At 41.1% G+C, this 16,483-nt stretch overlaps 3 protein-coding genes across 18 annotated transcripts in view; 2 read left to right on the top strand and 1 right to left on the bottom strand.

Moving 5' to 3' along the window:
- The first annotated feature begins 179 nt into the window (after positions 1-179).
- LOC118417723 (probable RNA polymerase II nuclear localization protein SLC7A6OS) lies at positions 180-4,366 on the top strand. The gene is made up of 4 exons (XM_035823400.1): positions 180-392; positions 1,091-1,429; positions 2,218-2,560; positions 3,074-4,366. The coding sequence occupies exons 1-4, from the start codon at positions 198-200 to the stop codon at positions 3,268-3,270; spliced, it is 1,074 nt and encodes a 357-aa protein (XP_035679293.1). The 5' UTR covers positions 180-197; the 3' UTR covers positions 3,271-4,366.
- A 95-nt stretch (positions 4,367-4,461) lies between these two features.
- On the bottom strand, positions 4,462-9,610 carry LOC118417726 (ATP synthase subunit C lysine N-methyltransferase-like). 9 transcript variants are annotated; one of them, XM_035823403.1, is made up of 6 exons: positions 9,491-9,610; positions 8,746-8,931; positions 8,169-8,280; positions 6,035-6,172; positions 5,667-5,717; positions 4,462-5,424 (listed from the first exon to the last, which is right to left on the bottom strand). In XM_035823403.1, the coding sequence occupies exons 1-6, from the start codon at positions 9,526-9,528 to the stop codon at positions 5,281-5,283; spliced, it is 669 nt and encodes a 222-aa protein (XP_035679296.1). In that variant the 5' UTR covers positions 9,529-9,610; the 3' UTR covers positions 4,462-5,280. The 9 variants fall into 9 exon arrangements, 7 of the variants coding, with proteins under 7 accessions (XP_035679296.1, XP_035679298.1, XP_035679297.1 ...); XM_035823405.1 differs by having other exon boundaries at positions 8,169-8,250; XM_035823404.1 differs by lacking the exon at positions 8,169-8,280 and adding an exon at positions 7,330-7,441.
- Positions 9,531-16,483, top strand: part of LOC118417721 (heterogeneous nuclear ribonucleoprotein H3-like) — an 11,498-nt gene continuing 4,545 nt past the window's right edge. For 2 of the 8 annotated variants that reach the window (XM_035823395.1, XM_035823391.1), the window contains exons 1-9: positions 9,582-9,672; positions 9,968-10,032; positions 10,968-11,127; positions 11,615-11,770; positions 12,184-12,318; positions 14,099-14,237; positions 15,022-15,206; positions 15,358-15,447; positions 15,881-15,987. In XM_035823395.1, coding sequence (XP_035679288.1) covers positions 9,976-10,032; positions 10,968-11,127; positions 11,615-11,770; positions 12,184-12,318; positions 14,099-14,237; positions 15,022-15,206; positions 15,358-15,447; positions 15,881-15,987 — 1,029 coding nt within the window. In that variant the 5' untranslated portion in view covers positions 9,582-9,672; positions 9,968-9,975. Of the gene's footprint in view, positions 9,681-9,700; positions 9,806-9,967; positions 10,033-10,967; positions 11,128-11,614; positions 11,771-12,183; positions 12,319-14,098; positions 14,238-15,021; positions 15,207-15,357; positions 15,448-15,880; positions 15,988-16,483 lie in introns of those variants that run through there. The other 6 variants (XM_035823392.1, XM_035823393.1, XM_035823394.1 and 3 more) reach the window with 6 other exon arrangements.

Genomic DNA, 16,483 nt, shown 5'->3' with positions numbered 1-16,483 from the left:
GGCAGTTACATAAATGTATTAATCCTAAATTACAAAGAAACAAAGAACTAATTTGCATATAAAGTTATGTGAATAATTCTTTTTATATCTGATCTTTTAAAATTGTTGAATAAATAAGCTATTATTTCCTGGTTGATGAAACAACATTCTAAAGAAACACCCCTAAGTATGTTTTAAATCAAGTGTTCTACTGACCTATGACCCGCAGAAGAAGAAGAGAAAGCATGGCAGCAGCGGTGGTCCGTGTGAAGCGCTGTCAGACAGACGACCCTGTCGAGGCTTTGTTGGTCTCCTGTAAGAGACTAAAGGCTGCGGATGGGCAGGCGACAGCCACAGTGACCGCTGAAGACATCAGGGAGGTTTTTAAGTTCGTCGGAACAGTCGCTAAACAGGTAACAAGTACAGTCGACGTTTTGTGTGATGATCACCACCGTCCGGATGCTTTAGCCGATAAAACAGTTTAGTCAGCAGAATTTCTTCTCGCTTTTATTGAACGACATAGCCGCTGCCATAATCATCAATAGACGTGTTATTTCTTAAACTTCTAATGGGCTTTCATAGTCGTATTTCTGTCGTTCAAGGATTTCGTAAAAAAACATTGTCAGGCATATCACGTGGGTCCCAAATGTCATGATGTCATCAGTATGGATCTTTCAGTATTTATGCGCACTGGTCCACACAATGCAATATGACATAGACGGAATATCTGTCTGCATGCAGATATGATCTTGTACAATGACTAGTCGTACACATTTAGTTTGATAGCAAAGCAATTTTGGTGCTGTTGTTGTTTTATCCATCCATGAGTTCAGTTCAACAGAAAAATAGAAAACATGTAACCACCTTAAGGTAATGCTATCAAAACTGATTGTAATTCAAGGCATGTGAACATAATGCATCTTTCCAGGCTCAGCAGAATTCAATAGACCTGATGTCATGGGCTGACAGGAAGTACAGTGTCTGAAATAGTCGTGAATCATTGGTGCCTTTGTAAATAAGGCAAGAGATTTACTGTTGGTATTGTATTACATGTCTTAAATTTCACAGCTCATGCCAAACCTTAGTAACAGGGCCTTTGTCCTTCCCTCAGGGTGACAACCTTCCCAAACATATCAAGGACAGCATCTCTAAGACCAGGCCGCATGCCAAGAAGCAGGCAAAGCCCGTCACCAGTAAGAGACATGAACAGAATCGTGATGCCTTTAGGGTGGCCCAACGGGCAAGTCGCTACAAAGTGGTGGCAAGTCACAGGGACATTGATGTGGTTCTAGAGAGGGAAGAAAACAAAGATACAGAAAAGAATGGCCCCAAGGTGGCGGAGGGTGGAGAAGTGGAAGCTGGGCAGCTCTTTGGTGTGTTTGATGCTGTGGAGGAAAACAGCAAGGAGGATGAAGAAAGGAAGAAGAAAAGAGCTGAGAGAAAAATGCAGGTTAGATACATCTCCTTACATACAGTTTTAATGATATTTAAGTGTAAATGTAGATATAGGGGCTTTTTTTTTTACATTCAAATATAATGCCTAAGAGTATATGTAAGTCCTTGCTGCATCAGGTGGTACATAGGGCAACGCCCATCTTGGGTCCACAACTATATGCAATCACTACAGCACGGGGATAGTCTAATGGTAGTGGTGTGTGCTCAACCACCATACACCTTTCTCACGCGGCGGCCATGATAGATCGAAAACGAGTTCAATGTGGCAAACAAAAGGCTGTCCATCATAATTAGCAGTTCGACCAATGGTAGCCTGCCAATTAGGAAATCGACCAATACGTGAATGGCTGCAAATTCGTTAAAAATTTGCATTATTACGTTGTTATTTTGCATCTCTTAAGGGACTATGGGGTCAGTTTACACTACTCTAAATTGCTACATCTTTCGGTGCATAACACTTCTTGTAGTATTTATATTTCTATCTTATATCATGAAAATTTGTGTGGTTTGGGGGAAAACTAAATGGGACCTGATTTTAGAAATAAGTTTTGTCTGTTTGCCTCATTGACCTCTTCTTCGATCTATCATGGCCGCCGCGTGAGAAAGGTGTATACTTTTCCCCATATGCCAAGTGCTAAGCTGAGAAAGCAGTATGTACCATTCTAAATATCTTTGGTATAACTTGGCTGGGGATCAATTTGAACCTCACTTTACCATTGCACTGGTCCTTAGAATATGATATATTGATGTGGTTTTTCAAGTTTGAAAACGTTTTGATTCCAGGAGCTGAGTGACCCCGATGCCATCACCTGTAACTCCGTCAGAATGATCCGTGAGAAGCTGACCCTGTCGGACAGCCCGGCGGCCCCACAACAGTCCCCACAGTTTGTTTACGACATCTACTACTCGGACTCGCTGGACCCCACCCACCTCCAGCACATCGTGGAGGTCACAGACTGCCATCAGATGGAGCTGGTCCACGAGGATGCAGATGATGAGGGAGGAGACATGTATGATGATGAGGATGACAGCAATGATGAAAGTAACTGGAGGAACGACTATCCTGATGAAGATGAGGCTTCCAGCAGGGATATAGATTATTATGATCCGGACTATGAGTGGAAGGGTAGGTCTGGTCTCAGAGTAGCTTGAAACATATACCCTCATGTAAATATTGAAATTGTCTTTTTTGCATATGAACTTGTTTATCAGGTACCTAATTTAAGACCTGTCAAATCTGTGGATAAAGGGTAACCAGAGCATTGTCAAATAACATTTGAATGTACAAAGAAACTGTCACAGTCTCCCCCAAACAAAAATTTTCTTTACACACTGCAATGTTTGTCTGCAATATTGTAAGTTTGCAGTCTGGACACTGATTGGCTGGTGGCAAATAAGGTAAGCTCATTAAAATTCACATCCAAAACACTAAGAATCTGAGCCTGGTTTTAGGTCTGATTCCACAAGGCATTTGTGTACTGCCATGATCTCCCAAAAACAAACGTTTTCTTTACACGCTGCAATGTGTGTCTGCCATATTGTGTCTGCTGCAGAGTATAAACTGCAAAGAAGGATGAGTTACCTCTGAGTCACTACTTGACATGTACACAGTGTGAGAACTGTCCTTTTCTTGTTGCAGACACCTTTGGTGACCTGTCTAGTGATGATGATGACTATCTTGGCCCCAGACGGATGCCAGGCAGTGTGAGAAGTGCAGAGAGTGGGGCCATGGCCAGGTTCAAGGCCCATCCTTTAGCAGACCTGGATGATGGGTACTGCTATACAGTGCAGGATGGTGGCAGTGATAGTGACAAGGGCGGAGATTTTACATATTAAGACAGGATTATACAAAATGGCAGAGGTTGCTATCTGCAAAAGTTCTGAGAATTGGAAGGATGGCATCACACTGGATGGTACCATTTAGGCTTTGGGGTCCTTCATATTATCGAATTACCTACTAGGATGTTGGTCCATCCTTCACCATCTGCAGTCCTTCCAAGATAGTAAAAGACAAACATAAAAAAGTGTCAGACACTGTAGCATGCAGAAACACCTTGAATTCAGTGTATAGAATAGTGACAGTATTGTTGTGGACGTGCACTATAAATGAGCAACTATCCACTGGTGCTATTTGAACTGAAGACCTATATGTGCTAATCACACAAGTATGATTGAATCAAAAGGCTATAAGGCATACGTGCCACTAATAATATCAGACCATGCATCTCCATACAAATAATTCTCTCTAAAGCTTTTTCACAATTAGTGTATTTTTTAACGATTGGCAAAAAACGTGAGAAAATGATCGGGATTACTCTGTTATTGCCGATGGATATAATTAATTGAATGGCTCTGAGAAGGAAGATGTAAAGTTTTAAGACTACATGAAACTTAGAGGTATCCTAAATAGGCTAAGTGCATGTCTTTGACCTGGATGTATGTGTCGTGTTTCAGATGACTAATACATATCACTGCAGTGTATAATACAAAGTATATATTGGGATTAGATATATGACAGCAGCTTTGTTACACTGTTCATACTTTGTGATATGAAAATGCACATGTACCTCATTCACACTACACTAAACAGAGAAGTTTTATTTTTTTACTGTTTAAAGTCTTTGGAGTTGAGTCTGTTAGACATTTTTGTTGCCAGCAAACTTGCTTCATATAATAAGACACGCATTTCAGAACAAACCAAGAATGATAAATCGGGCTGTAGTTGTTATTAAGGCTGGGATTTCTTTCATTCTTCAATAAATCCCACCAGTTTTTGTGACAAACTACACAACGGAAAACTGATCCGGCTGTAATGGCAGTATAATGTGTATATCTTGTCAGTCAGTAAGAACTCAAGACAGGCACTTGTATGCTTCTCTAGATAATGGTGACACAACATGAAGATTATAGTATAGGCGGATTAGCAGTAACTGTATAAAGAAGAAAGTTAATGTGTTATACTGGCTATCAATTATGGAAAGATAGTGAAGGTCATGGTGGCTTGTGATGACTATAAGGAGCCCGATGGAAATTTAAAAGCTGTGCATGTTTATGTAGTGTAATTTGTCATTTCTCACTGAATAGCTCTATTTACATTGGAAATTATATCCATACAGTCTGGCTACAATGTGCTAACAGCAAAACTATTACATATGCTTAATGTGGATGGACATGGACATATATGATTATGATAATAAATATGGTAAAAAGCACGTTAAGACCATACATGTCAAGGTTATTTACTAGGACATGAGCATAAATTTTAAGAACATCAAACCTATACATGTAGCATGACTACACATTACAAGCAACAGTCATAATGTAAATCATTAGAACATTGAATTTCATGAAGGCAACTTACATACGATTCCTCAAAGTACTAGTATGCTATGATTTCCACGCTTGTCCATTGAACACCATGATTTCACACGTATCCTCCAATTTGTGTATCTTCAAGTTCCTACCATCATATAGGAAAAAGAGATCAAGGCCAATTTCAAATGAACCTTTGCTCATAGATTATATGTATATCTAGTATCTGCTCTCCTTTGGATGTGACCTACAACAATGCAATCCTCTGGCACAGCGAGTGAATGGTACAAATGTTCAGCCTTGCTTGCAGCGCCTATTTAAAATTTCCATGTTTCCTTAGAATAGATGGTAGCTTTGGTGGTATGAAGTTTCCATTCTTCCTCCACAAAGTATCTCTGTGCAGTATTGATCCAACTGTACGCAGGTCACACTAGCATGTTTTGCATCAGACTTCTGCAATATTGACTTCTTGCTTTCAGCCAACAGTGATCCTTAGTCAAAGGAATGTCTCTTCAGCCATTTTGTCCATTCAGGTCAGACCTTGTCATAGACATAGATAGTTTCGATCCCTTCTCCTAGCGTTGTGGTCGGCGCCCACGTGGGCAGCTTGTACCTGCAGCAGATGACCCTTGACCCAGATGTAACCTCCTCTGCGAGCTTCTGCTCCAGTCGTCTCAGCTGGTTAGTTTGGGATGAGGACACAAAAAATGCTCTTGTGGGACTAAGTTGGTAGAGCGTCACATGTAATGAAATGTTGTGTTTTTATAAGAAAATGCTCAAATAGATTACAGATACCACTTGCCCAAGTTATGTGCCTAAACTTACATGTACATGTACCAACTATGTTTTCTTTCATCTTCCCAAGTACATAACAGCAGTTTACAAAAATGTAAAAGTAAGAAACCATAAAATGCACTTACTATCACAGGTTCTCCATAGATGACAATGTTGCTATACTGCTTCAGATCTGCCTGTAAGGAAAGTTAACAATTACTGTTATGATTGATAATTATAGATATTATATTCAAAGTCACATTATTGAATCTAGGCAGCTTCTAACAACATGTTTGCAGCAAATCCGCACAGGATACAGTATGAATCAATGAGAAAGGTGAAGCACCACGTCATTTTGCAACATGCAAAGAACCAGGACAAGCATGGTAATTACAATACTTCCATTTTCACTGAGGTCATGATGAACCTTATGTTACAGACAGTAGCAGGTTGTGGACTGACAACTGTAAGATTCTCATGAAAACAATAATGGTGAAGCAGGTAGCCTTCTCACCTTAAACAGGTCTCTCCTGTGGAATCTGGCCAGGCTTGCCAGACCTTTCCTGTGTGCCAGAAGCCTGGAATAGCCGAGCAGGAATGGGTTCAACTCATACCCATCTGCACGGAAACCCTGCGTGGCTACAGCACATACCTGGAGAAAAATGCGTGGGGCCAACATTGACATTAGTGGTGATTTCATATACATGATGTACTAATGATACAGCAATGCAAAGAGTGGATGATGCAAGAAATAGATCTAGATTTACCTAACAGAGCCTAACCCACAGCCTATCAGGAATATACTTTGGGGATAGCCTGGTCTCCAAACCTATTAAAGCTACCACGTCTCCTCTTCCTAATTTGCAAAAGCTCAGGAAGAAGAGGCTCAGCAGCTACAATGGGTTTAGATACCAGGCTACCTAGGGGAGGTTCTGCTATAAAACTGGGCTGAAGTTTGCACTTCGTGAGTGTGGCCTCTAACCGGCTGAGAATCGCCCAAGTATAATCTTCAAGTAAAATCAATACTCTGATTGGCAGACAGCCGGTTAGAGGCCAATCCCATAAAAGCCTGAAAACCTCATCAGCCCAGTTTAACACAGAGCCCCCGCCTCCCAGGGTATACTAGTATTGTATGGGCGAGGCTCTGCATGGGAGGTAATATATCCATGCAGACAGTCACACAAAAAATGGATAGTGCAAGAAAGAGGAAAAATCATTTTTTTAAGGTTAATGAAATCTATTACATTTGTATTTTAGCCTTGAGTATCCTCCAAATGTGGAAAATCTTAGTTACATGCTTTACACATTTATATCAAAGGTTCAATTGTTCAGTCATCTACTTAAACGTTTCTAAGCCTTGCTAAACACACTGCAAACCATTCAGAAGTGTTGTAAAATTGTAACCACTCACTAGACTCAGTTGTATGCAGCCTCAGAGACTGAGGAAGCAAGGTAGGTGGTCAAGCATACATATTTTGAATTGCATTCCATACAGCACACAGCACGTTTTAATGTTGCCCTATGTCTATGAAAAAGGGATCAAAGTACAAACTTCACATGGCTAGCAAGCTCACGTTAAAGGAAAAATACATAGTCATAAGCTTTCAGCTTTCAATTCTTTAGGAAGAAATAAGATTGGTACAAAGAAAAAATTGCATGCTCAAAATACATTTGTTGTCATACATTAACAACATGAGCAATAAAATATTCCATAAAGGTAAGCCACAATAAAAATGACAAGACCAGAAAAGCTGCTGTTATGCAGAAGGCTACGTGGGGCATACATTCAGGTCTAAACCTGCTACTTACAATGCGCCCATCCCCACTGCCTAGGTCAGCGACCTTTCCAGGTCTGCCTTCCAGCAGTCTGAGGACACGGTCTACCTGCGGTCGTCCGGATGGGACATAGGGCAGCGGAGACCTGACAGGTCAAATTGATGGAACATACACCATCAATACAGTAGAGTTCTGAACACTATTGTTACATAAGGAATAAAGGTATAAACCAGGGCTTTAGCCAGCTTGAAACATTTCCATCTCTATTCCCAAAAAAGGGGAATGTGACTTTGCTTTTCATCACATACAAATTTCTATCGCTGTTCAATTTGCAGGCCTGTGTTTGGGCAGAGTTTAGTCCTATTTGGATAGCTAATATAATTATTATCATCACTGAGTTTTGTAGAACCAGATTGATGGAACAGACTTTAGATTTTTCTTTCCTACGTACGCAGCAAAATTCTATCAAATGACCAAATAACAGGTGCTGGCTAGACCCCTGGCAGTCTCCACAGGAACAGCAGCATGGAGAAAGCATTGCTATTGGCAGGTCTCCGTGGAGAAAGTTGTAGACAGCTGAAGAAAGAGAAGGAGTCATAAGGTATCAGTATTCCTTTCATACTGATTCTAGGCTAACATCTGATTCCCCTTGCTGGGGCCTTGTGTATTCTTCTCTTATTTGAAAAATCCACTTGCATGCTAAATGCAAGCTTGAATGTGCATGAATGTGCATGCTAAATGCACTTGAAACTGATCTCCATAATTTTGGTACCGTACGGTAGTGGCCAGAATTTTTCTTGTTCCAGACAATGTCTACTCCTTCTCTTTTTCAGCCTGGCCTCACATTGCCTGCTGTTCTACCCATGACTCACAAGTCTGCCATCACCACTACCCAGATCAACTACGGTGCCCTTCCTGCCCTGTAGAAGCCTCAGCACTCCGCACACCTGGCTCCTGTTGGACACAATCCATGGCAGGGTTGTCCTGGGTAGTGGATCATTGTTTGCATGAAAGTAACGAACACAAGTGGTCATGGTTAGTGGGTGGCAATTTTTGCTGCCACCTAAATGCATGCCTCTGCTCAGTAAGTTACATGAGGTGCAGCGAGGGATTTCAATTCACCGTTAATCATAGACAGCTCATTATATTAATATATTATATCATTATCAAGTGTTGTTGGAAATTCAGTCACGAATGTGCTTCAATGATTATCAAGTGTTGCCGTCTTCTTATATTTACTTCCATGTGTTGCTGGCCCTCCTGAAATTACTGTTAAGCGTTGCCAGGATCCTCCAAACAGACCCTTATATTCAGATGGCCATGCTCCATTACATACAGCTATTACTTGAAGAGACACCATTATATATATACTTCTATCACAAAGTTCTAACACTTTTATCCAGCCAGTCATGCTACTCTCCATTTTGATATAACTCAGGAACTCCTCACCTTCTATACCAAGGAAAGACCAGAGCTGTGTTCACCATGTAAGTGAGACAAACAGCCCCTCCCAGACCCTTAACCAGGAGGAAGGATCTGTCCCTCTCTGCTGAAGCCAAACTGGCCAGTTCCATTTCTATGCTGTCATCCATCTCACGACACCTCCCTTGGTCTGTGCATACAATGGTCCATAACCTGGTGATGACAGAAAAATATCATCAGACTTTAACAACATGGGTATAAAATATTCAGACTTAATCGATAAACGTACAATTCTATGCAGTTTTCTGGCACAATAATGTGGCTATTGACAGGACTATCTTGTCAACTGGGGAAAAAGTCATATTGTCGGGGTTTAATACTAAGGATTGACCAAGGAGGTTTGTCAATTGAAGAAACACAGTGTGTACTAAAGCTTTAGATCCCTGGATGATCCGCAATTACCTGGGATGTCAGTGTCTTAGAAACGAGAGAGCGGCCTAAACTGGAACTGGAGTTCCTTAGTACCTAATCTGAGCCTGAAGAACTCTACTCTACTCTGACTGAGTACTCTGATAAAACCTCCTTGGGTTGACAACATCATGACGTATTATTTACAAGAACATCTAGGAACGTGTCTATAGTGCAAAAATATCATTGACAGGAACATTCATATTTAAACCTACTTAATTCTAATCCCGGTGTCTTGGCAATACTCACACTTAAAGTTAAACTGGCGTCATCGTAAAACGAGGACAACAACAACAACAACAACCTTTCTTGATGACGCACGTGTGCCACAGATTGTTTCATGAGGTCAAAGGTGGCTTATAATTCCCATTATCCTTTGCGCTCCCGCCGTTTTCCTAATTTAGCCATTGTCGGTTCCTTTCGGTAAACTTCGCACATTTCCGTGCATGTTGGGACGAGGCGAGGCGAGGTGAGCTGTGCTGAACTGTAAGACGGTCTGATTTGTTCGCTTTTTGTGGCTTGAATGAGGCATTGGACAATGCATTTTCCATCAAAACGTGTGTTCAGATAGTAAGGATAGTAAGGGTCACATATCCGGGGCTAACCAAACGCTAATTAGGTAGTAAACTCTAAATTTGGACATGCTTTTCCGCGATGTGTTGTCCGCCATGTTTGACCACGCCATGCCCATAATTTTCTCCACGCCAGAATATATCGGTGGACTTTTTCTAGGCTGTCTCTAAGAATCTTTAGTCATTTCTCCACTCTCTTCCTCGTGCAGAATCCTAGATGCCCTTCGGTCGACTTCTGAGCTGTCTTGTAAGAGCTGGTTTGACATTGCCAAAGGTACTAGCTTGCAAACATGAGCGATCCTTTTGTTCAGGATAAAACTTCTAGCTCGAGCAAGGAGGATAAAAACTCAGTCTGCGAGAAAGTAACAAATTTGATCTCGTTGAGCTTTTATTTTGAACATGACCAAGATTTGGAGTTAAATGATGGTTTGAACTCTTCCGTTTGCTCGAATAACCATGCAAATAATGTGCAAGATGAACACTTCTTAGATGATTTACTGCTTAATTTATTCATGTGGACACATGTACTCCTGAGGTTACAATCTTTGATCACGTGTGATCACAGGAAATGTCTCGTGTTGACTGAGAGATTTCAGACTTTGTTCAAATCAGATTGCTCAAAAACAACAACTCAGCAACATCACCATAAAGGAAAGGCATACATCTTTAACTGATTTCACTATTTTTGTTGTTGTCCTAGTTGGAGTAAATTATAAATTGTACTCCGAGTCTCGGTAACTGACAGGAACAGGTTCAGCACCAGTAGTGAGCCAATAAATCTAGGTCCCCTTCATACCACTAGGGTTCATTGTTTAATTTGAATTAATCCTCTAGTCTAGGAGCAGGATTTCGACCATTCAATAAGTACCAGGATTTACAAACAAAAATCAATCCTGTGCCTGATTCGTGAATCCTGATCGGAGTCTTCTCTTCGCCAGACATCAAAGAATGACTAATTAGAGTAAATGACCGGCCAAGGAAAAGCTGTATGAAAAAGATACACTCTGCCCTTCATTTAAACTTTTACAGGGTTAATTTTGTAAAGTTAGCAAGGTGCTGCCCACTGAGAAAACAATTCAGCTCATCAAGTAAAAGTTTTCCAAAGCCTAAGGAGTTATCATTTTCCAAATCCTACAATTCTATTCCTAGAATAGGCTAGATTTAATACAGATTTGTAATAAAATGTATAATGTTTCTTTGTCAAATCAGGTTCAGTTTGGTCCGAGAGCAGTTTCTGGACTATTGCATTCCATCCCATCACACAACTTGTGCAGCATGGCTGACGAGGACGGCGGATACGTGGTGCGCATGAGGGGTCTCCCATGGTCTGCCACTTGTGAAGAAGTGAAAAATTTCCTTACATCTGAAGGTAAACAGCATATGATATAATCTTAGACAAAACTTGCGTGCCATGTATGTTTATGATTACCTAAGTGAGTTTCCTACGCCCAGATATGCAATGGAATAGATCATTGCATTGCATGCTTCCTACTATCCTACATCTGGGATTTAAATCATGATGTACATATGTAAGTGAAATTGGAAAGTAATCTCAGAACTAGTTTAGCTAACTGAAGAGCTACTTTTCCACTTGTTGGGACAGACTCTATGTACTGTTTTCTCCTAGCCCTTTCCAACAAGCACAATGTACAGTAGAGTACTAACGTTAGACCTTAGAAAAACAACCCATCCTCGTGGTGGCAGCCCTTTATAGTAGCGTGACAACAGCCAGGATTTTAACTCGTTACTCACAACTTCTTGCCTTGTTCCAGAGGCAGGGTCTCTAAGCAATGGGCTTCATTACATAAACTACAATACACCCTTTTTGTAATCATTTTGAATGTGGCTTCTTCCAGGTTGTAAAGTAAAGGGTGGGGATGGAGGGATTCATTTCACATTCTCTAAAGAGGGAAGACCAAGTGGTGAGGCATTTGTGGAGGTTGAAACTTCAGAAGACTTCGAGAAAGCACTGGCCAAGCACAACCAGCATATGGGTCACAGATACATTGAAGGTAAGAGGTTTCTGAAGAATCTCTAAATGTTGCATTCATGGTTACTTTTGCATGTTCCTCTTTTTTGCATATTGCAACAAGAGCCTCATACATGTTGCTAAACTTCACTGTGACCAGCTCTAAATGGGTACACCAAGGAGGTAACATTGCTGTATGAATGTAGCCATATTGGGTCCTAACTACAACACCATTGGACCTGAGCCAAAACCTTCTTCCAATTCTCCAAGTATTTTATGAAACCACTTCAGCTTTACGTGGTGCCACTCTGCAATATTGCCAGACTCCCAAGACGAGCAAACACCAACTGATTATCAAGAATGTACCTCCATTTTCAAGGAGATGATAAGAGGAAGTATGAGAAGTAGACATCTTTTATTATTTGGTATGTTGAGTTGTAACTGTTGTTTTTGCAGTGTTCCGGTCCAAGGTGTCTGAGATGGAGTGGGTAGTGAAGCACAGTGGGCAGGACCAGGTCAACGATGGCATCGTCCGGTTACGGGGCCTGCCATTCGGCTGCTCGAAGGAAGAAATTGCTCAGTTCTTTTCAGGTGTGTTTATTCAGCCTTTTGATACTAGGGTGTGTGGGAGGAAAAGGACAGTGCTGGCAATTGTACCCGTACCCTTCGAAAAATTTGTTTTTAACAAAGCAGTTAGAGCGATCAGTATGAATATTTGCTTGACTGAAATGGAGAAGTAGCATGTGTCACATCTGTTGTCCTTTATTTTCAAAATAGTATAAAGCATAATCAGCTAATTAGTTAGCAGGATTATAGTTAAATAGAGCTTTTATTGTGCAAAAGATCTTAGTGAGTCGACCCGAAGAAAGATAATTCTGGAATCATAGTAGTGAACCTTGCTTTCAAGAGACGTTATATCTGTAACATATTAGGATCAATTTCTGCATCCTATTTGTTCTTACTAGTAGTAATGTTTGACTGTTGAGTTGTGCTGATCTTACAGTTGAAATTCAAACATGGATTCCCTCTCTTTCTGGGTACAGCTGGGCTGGTGGTTGGCTGGGAAGGGGTCAGCTGGGCACGGGGCATCATGGGAAGAGAAGACCAGCACCACTTCATATTGAAACTCTTGGGTCACTTCTCTCCCCAGGGGAACACGGGCCTTGAGGGATGGTGTGTCCCGCGGGAGGAGGGTCTCTCATACTCATGCCAAGACTTTGACTGTTGTTTACAGCTGTAGGGTCTGGGAGGAGGCTGGGCCGGGGAGGAGGGTGGAAGGGCTGGCTGGGCTAGCTCCTCATCTCATGTTCAGCTTGGTCTAGGGCTCTCAAGGACTTTCTTATACCTTATGCCTTTCTTAAGGCTGTAGACCAAGATGAAAATTCATTAGCTGGAAAATAACAAAAAGATCACATATTTTTGGGGTGATGCTCTAAGGGAGCGTGTAATAGATTTTCTTATGGCTTGACTTTTTATTTACAATACATGCTTTTTTTGTGCAGAGACAAACATCCTGACATTGATGTTGGATAATAGATGAGTGTTGTGGAATCAAGGGGGAATTTTTTTCAATATGGTTTGAATACACTGATATTTGAACACCAACCTTTTTCAAGTAGGTCTCTTGAATTTTGATGCAGTTGACACAATTGGATTCTTTTGCTTTACTTATGTTATCTATTTGCTGTAGTAGGTAGAGCCTTGGGAGCCCTAGTTAAAATGTATTTATGGGATCTAGATTGAACACATTAGCATCGGGGACATGTCTTCATCATTTCTTGATACCAAAAGGCTGCAGGCAGGAGTTTGGCTGATTTCCACTTCTTGCTGTTTATGTTGGAAACATATCATGGCCTGAAATTAGCAACTTTGTAGAGGATTTTGATTCTAAGTCAAATGAACAAAAAGGGATCAGACATATTTCCAACAATAGGCAAATATTTCCTTTGCAGTTGCAAATATATTGCCAACATCTAAAGGATGGAGTCAGGACACACCTATATGCCTATCACTAGTTTTAGTTTTGTCTTCAAAGGTCAAAACTCCTGCCTGGACTAGCTTTATTCAACACCTATTACAGTAATGTACTGTGGTCCTTATACAGCTAAAGGCAATTGACAACAGCACTTTTCACAGATGTATCCCAACAATTCTGAGAGAAAAAAAGCTATGCTAATGTGTACAGTCCAATAGCTTTGTGTGTGTGTTTTCCCCAATGCTGTTCTTTGCTAAAAACGTTGATTCTATGTTTGTTACTCTACACCTAATCATACCCATGAATGTTGACTCTATTGCCATCCAATTGTGCTGGCTAACGTTGGAACGACTGCCAATATTGAGTCTCCTCTCCTTTTCTGGGTTGGTTCTGAAGGGTTGGAGATAGTGCCCAATGGGATAACACTACCCACAGACTACCAGGGGCGCAGCACGGGGGAGGCTTTTGTGCAGTTTACATCACAGGATATAGCTGAAAAGGCTCTGGGGAAACACAAGGAAAAAATAGGGCACAGGTGGGAGGATGGTTGGTTTCACTGCCCCAGGGATATTCACCTTCTTGTGGGCTGTACAACTTTTCAAGCTGTTCTCCTATCTGACACAGTGTTGGTTTTTCTCCACTATGTTAAAGTAGCTCTTTGTTTCTAACTTTTGTGTAAGCTTGTATCATTATTGCTTGGTACCCATACATACCTGAACTTCAAAACAATCCCTTATTATATTTGTTATATTGACAAGTCAATTACTCCCAACTTAATTATATGTTGTGACCTTCCATTGGCAAAAAGGAAACAACCAATTGTGATGAGGATAGCATAATGAGCACTTCGGAAGGATATTTGTGGGGTAAGGGTTGTTTGGGCAAAGCACAAGTTGTTGTATGCACTACCTACAAGAAGATGAGGGCTTTATTTACACATATAGATACGGATTTTGTTTGCCATTGGAGCATATTTCTTGGATAACGTTAGTCACCCTGAAATGTGCTGCGTTAGACAAGAAACTGTTATGCTTACCTTCAGTAATGATTGTAAGTAATAAGTAAAACTTGGCTAAGAGTGCATGATAGCATCTTGCCAAATGAAAGTAGTGTAGTGGTAGAAGAGGTTGACATATATTTTATCCTTAAAATTATGAAAATGAGATGCCAAGATGGAGGATTTAGATAATATCTATGCACGTTAGCATTATGGAAAACTGGCAGCTTATCATAAGGGATATGCTTGTTTTTGGCGATGCCTTAGAGGCGAGCCTTATTGCAATTGTGCAGTCTTATTAAAGGTTGTTGACTCTCCGCAGGTACATTGAGATCTTCAAGAGTAGCCGGAACGAGGTTCGCGAATGCATGAGCCCCAAGCCTCGTCCTCTAATGTCCAGCCGTCCTGGACCTTACGACAGACCGCCCCCACGTGGTTACGGTGGAGGTGGCCGTCCTGGCATGTACGATCGGCGCATGCGGGGAGGAGGCACTGGCTATAGTGGCAGTAAGTCCAGTTGAGACTCCTTTTTTTTTTACACATACTTTGTAGGGCTGAATTGAAGGAAGGAGTTTGTTATTAAGATATTGCTGCTGCAGTTCCGGCACAGAAACATGACTGAAATCCTCACACAGATTTTCCCCATGTTCCTGACCAGATTTCTACCAGGATGACTATGATGGCTACGAGGACAGATACGACAACTATGGCGGTGGCAGAGGGCGCGGTGGCAGAATGGGGAGAGGCGGTAAGACTGCTTCATTGTTGTACTGACTTTTAAAACTTTTTGTCAAGCATGTGCAGTTCATGACAACAAGCATTATGACCTGGACGTAAATTCTCACACCACTGTTGAGTTGCAAGTTAACACTCTGTGTCAGTAGCTGTTCAAGCTATGATCTGGTTCAATTTTTACACTTGCAAGACGAAAGTCAGTCTATTATTCCCAGGTCTCCTTCTATGTGGAGAACTGATGCATAAGGCTGATACACAAAGATCCTCAAAGTGACAGATGCAATTACTTAATTTCATTTGTCAATTGGTAACATGCTGTATAGAAAGAAGCAAGAGTTGAATTTTAGAGCTTGTAGTTCTTTTATTTGTGTAGTAATTGAAATGCATACTGAAGACAATTGTGCTGAAAATCAAGAAATGGACGAGGTCTGATCTCTCTTTTTCAGGCCGCGGTGGTGGATTTGGAGGTGGTCGTATGTACGGGGGTGGCTCTGGACACTTTGTTCACATGAGAGGACTGCCATTTAAGGCAGCAAGTGAGGACATTGAACAGGTATGGAACCAATTGTAGAGATGGGCATATCTTGCCGTCTTTGTCGGCAAAACCAACTTTGTTTATGCATTTCATTTTTTTCAAGCATTCATGGCTATGAATACCATTTTATAGTTGCAAGTTAACACTCTGTGTCAGTAGCTTTTCAAGCTATGATCTGGTTCAATTTTTACACTTGCAAGAAGATATCAGTCTATTATTCCCAGGCCTCCTTCCATGTGGAGAACTGATGCATAAGGCTGATACACAAAATCCTGGAAGTGTCAAATACTGCATAGTGTGAAAGTAGTTTTTGTGAATATCATAGTAACAAAGCCCTAGCAATCACAGACATTAGTGATAATCCTAGCTATATCCTACTCAAAAGGGGTCATAGCACAGGGATGACTGACCTCCTGTCTGTGGACTATACCATACTACTTTCAGGAAGGGGTATTTTCCTGTAATGCTGCAGTACCTGAAAATACTGCAAGGAGCCTTACAATGCCATATTTCT

This window comes from Branchiostoma floridae, chromosome 6 (genome assembly GCF_000003815.2).
Source record: "Branchiostoma floridae strain S238N-H82 chromosome 6, Bfl_VNyyK, whole genome shotgun sequence".
Classification (NCBI taxonomy): Eukaryota; Metazoa; Chordata; class Leptocardii; order Amphioxiformes; family Branchiostomatidae; genus Branchiostoma; species Branchiostoma floridae.
The sequence above is the reverse complement of the archived record's forward strand: the minus strand, read 5'-3'. Positions and strand labels throughout refer to the sequence as shown.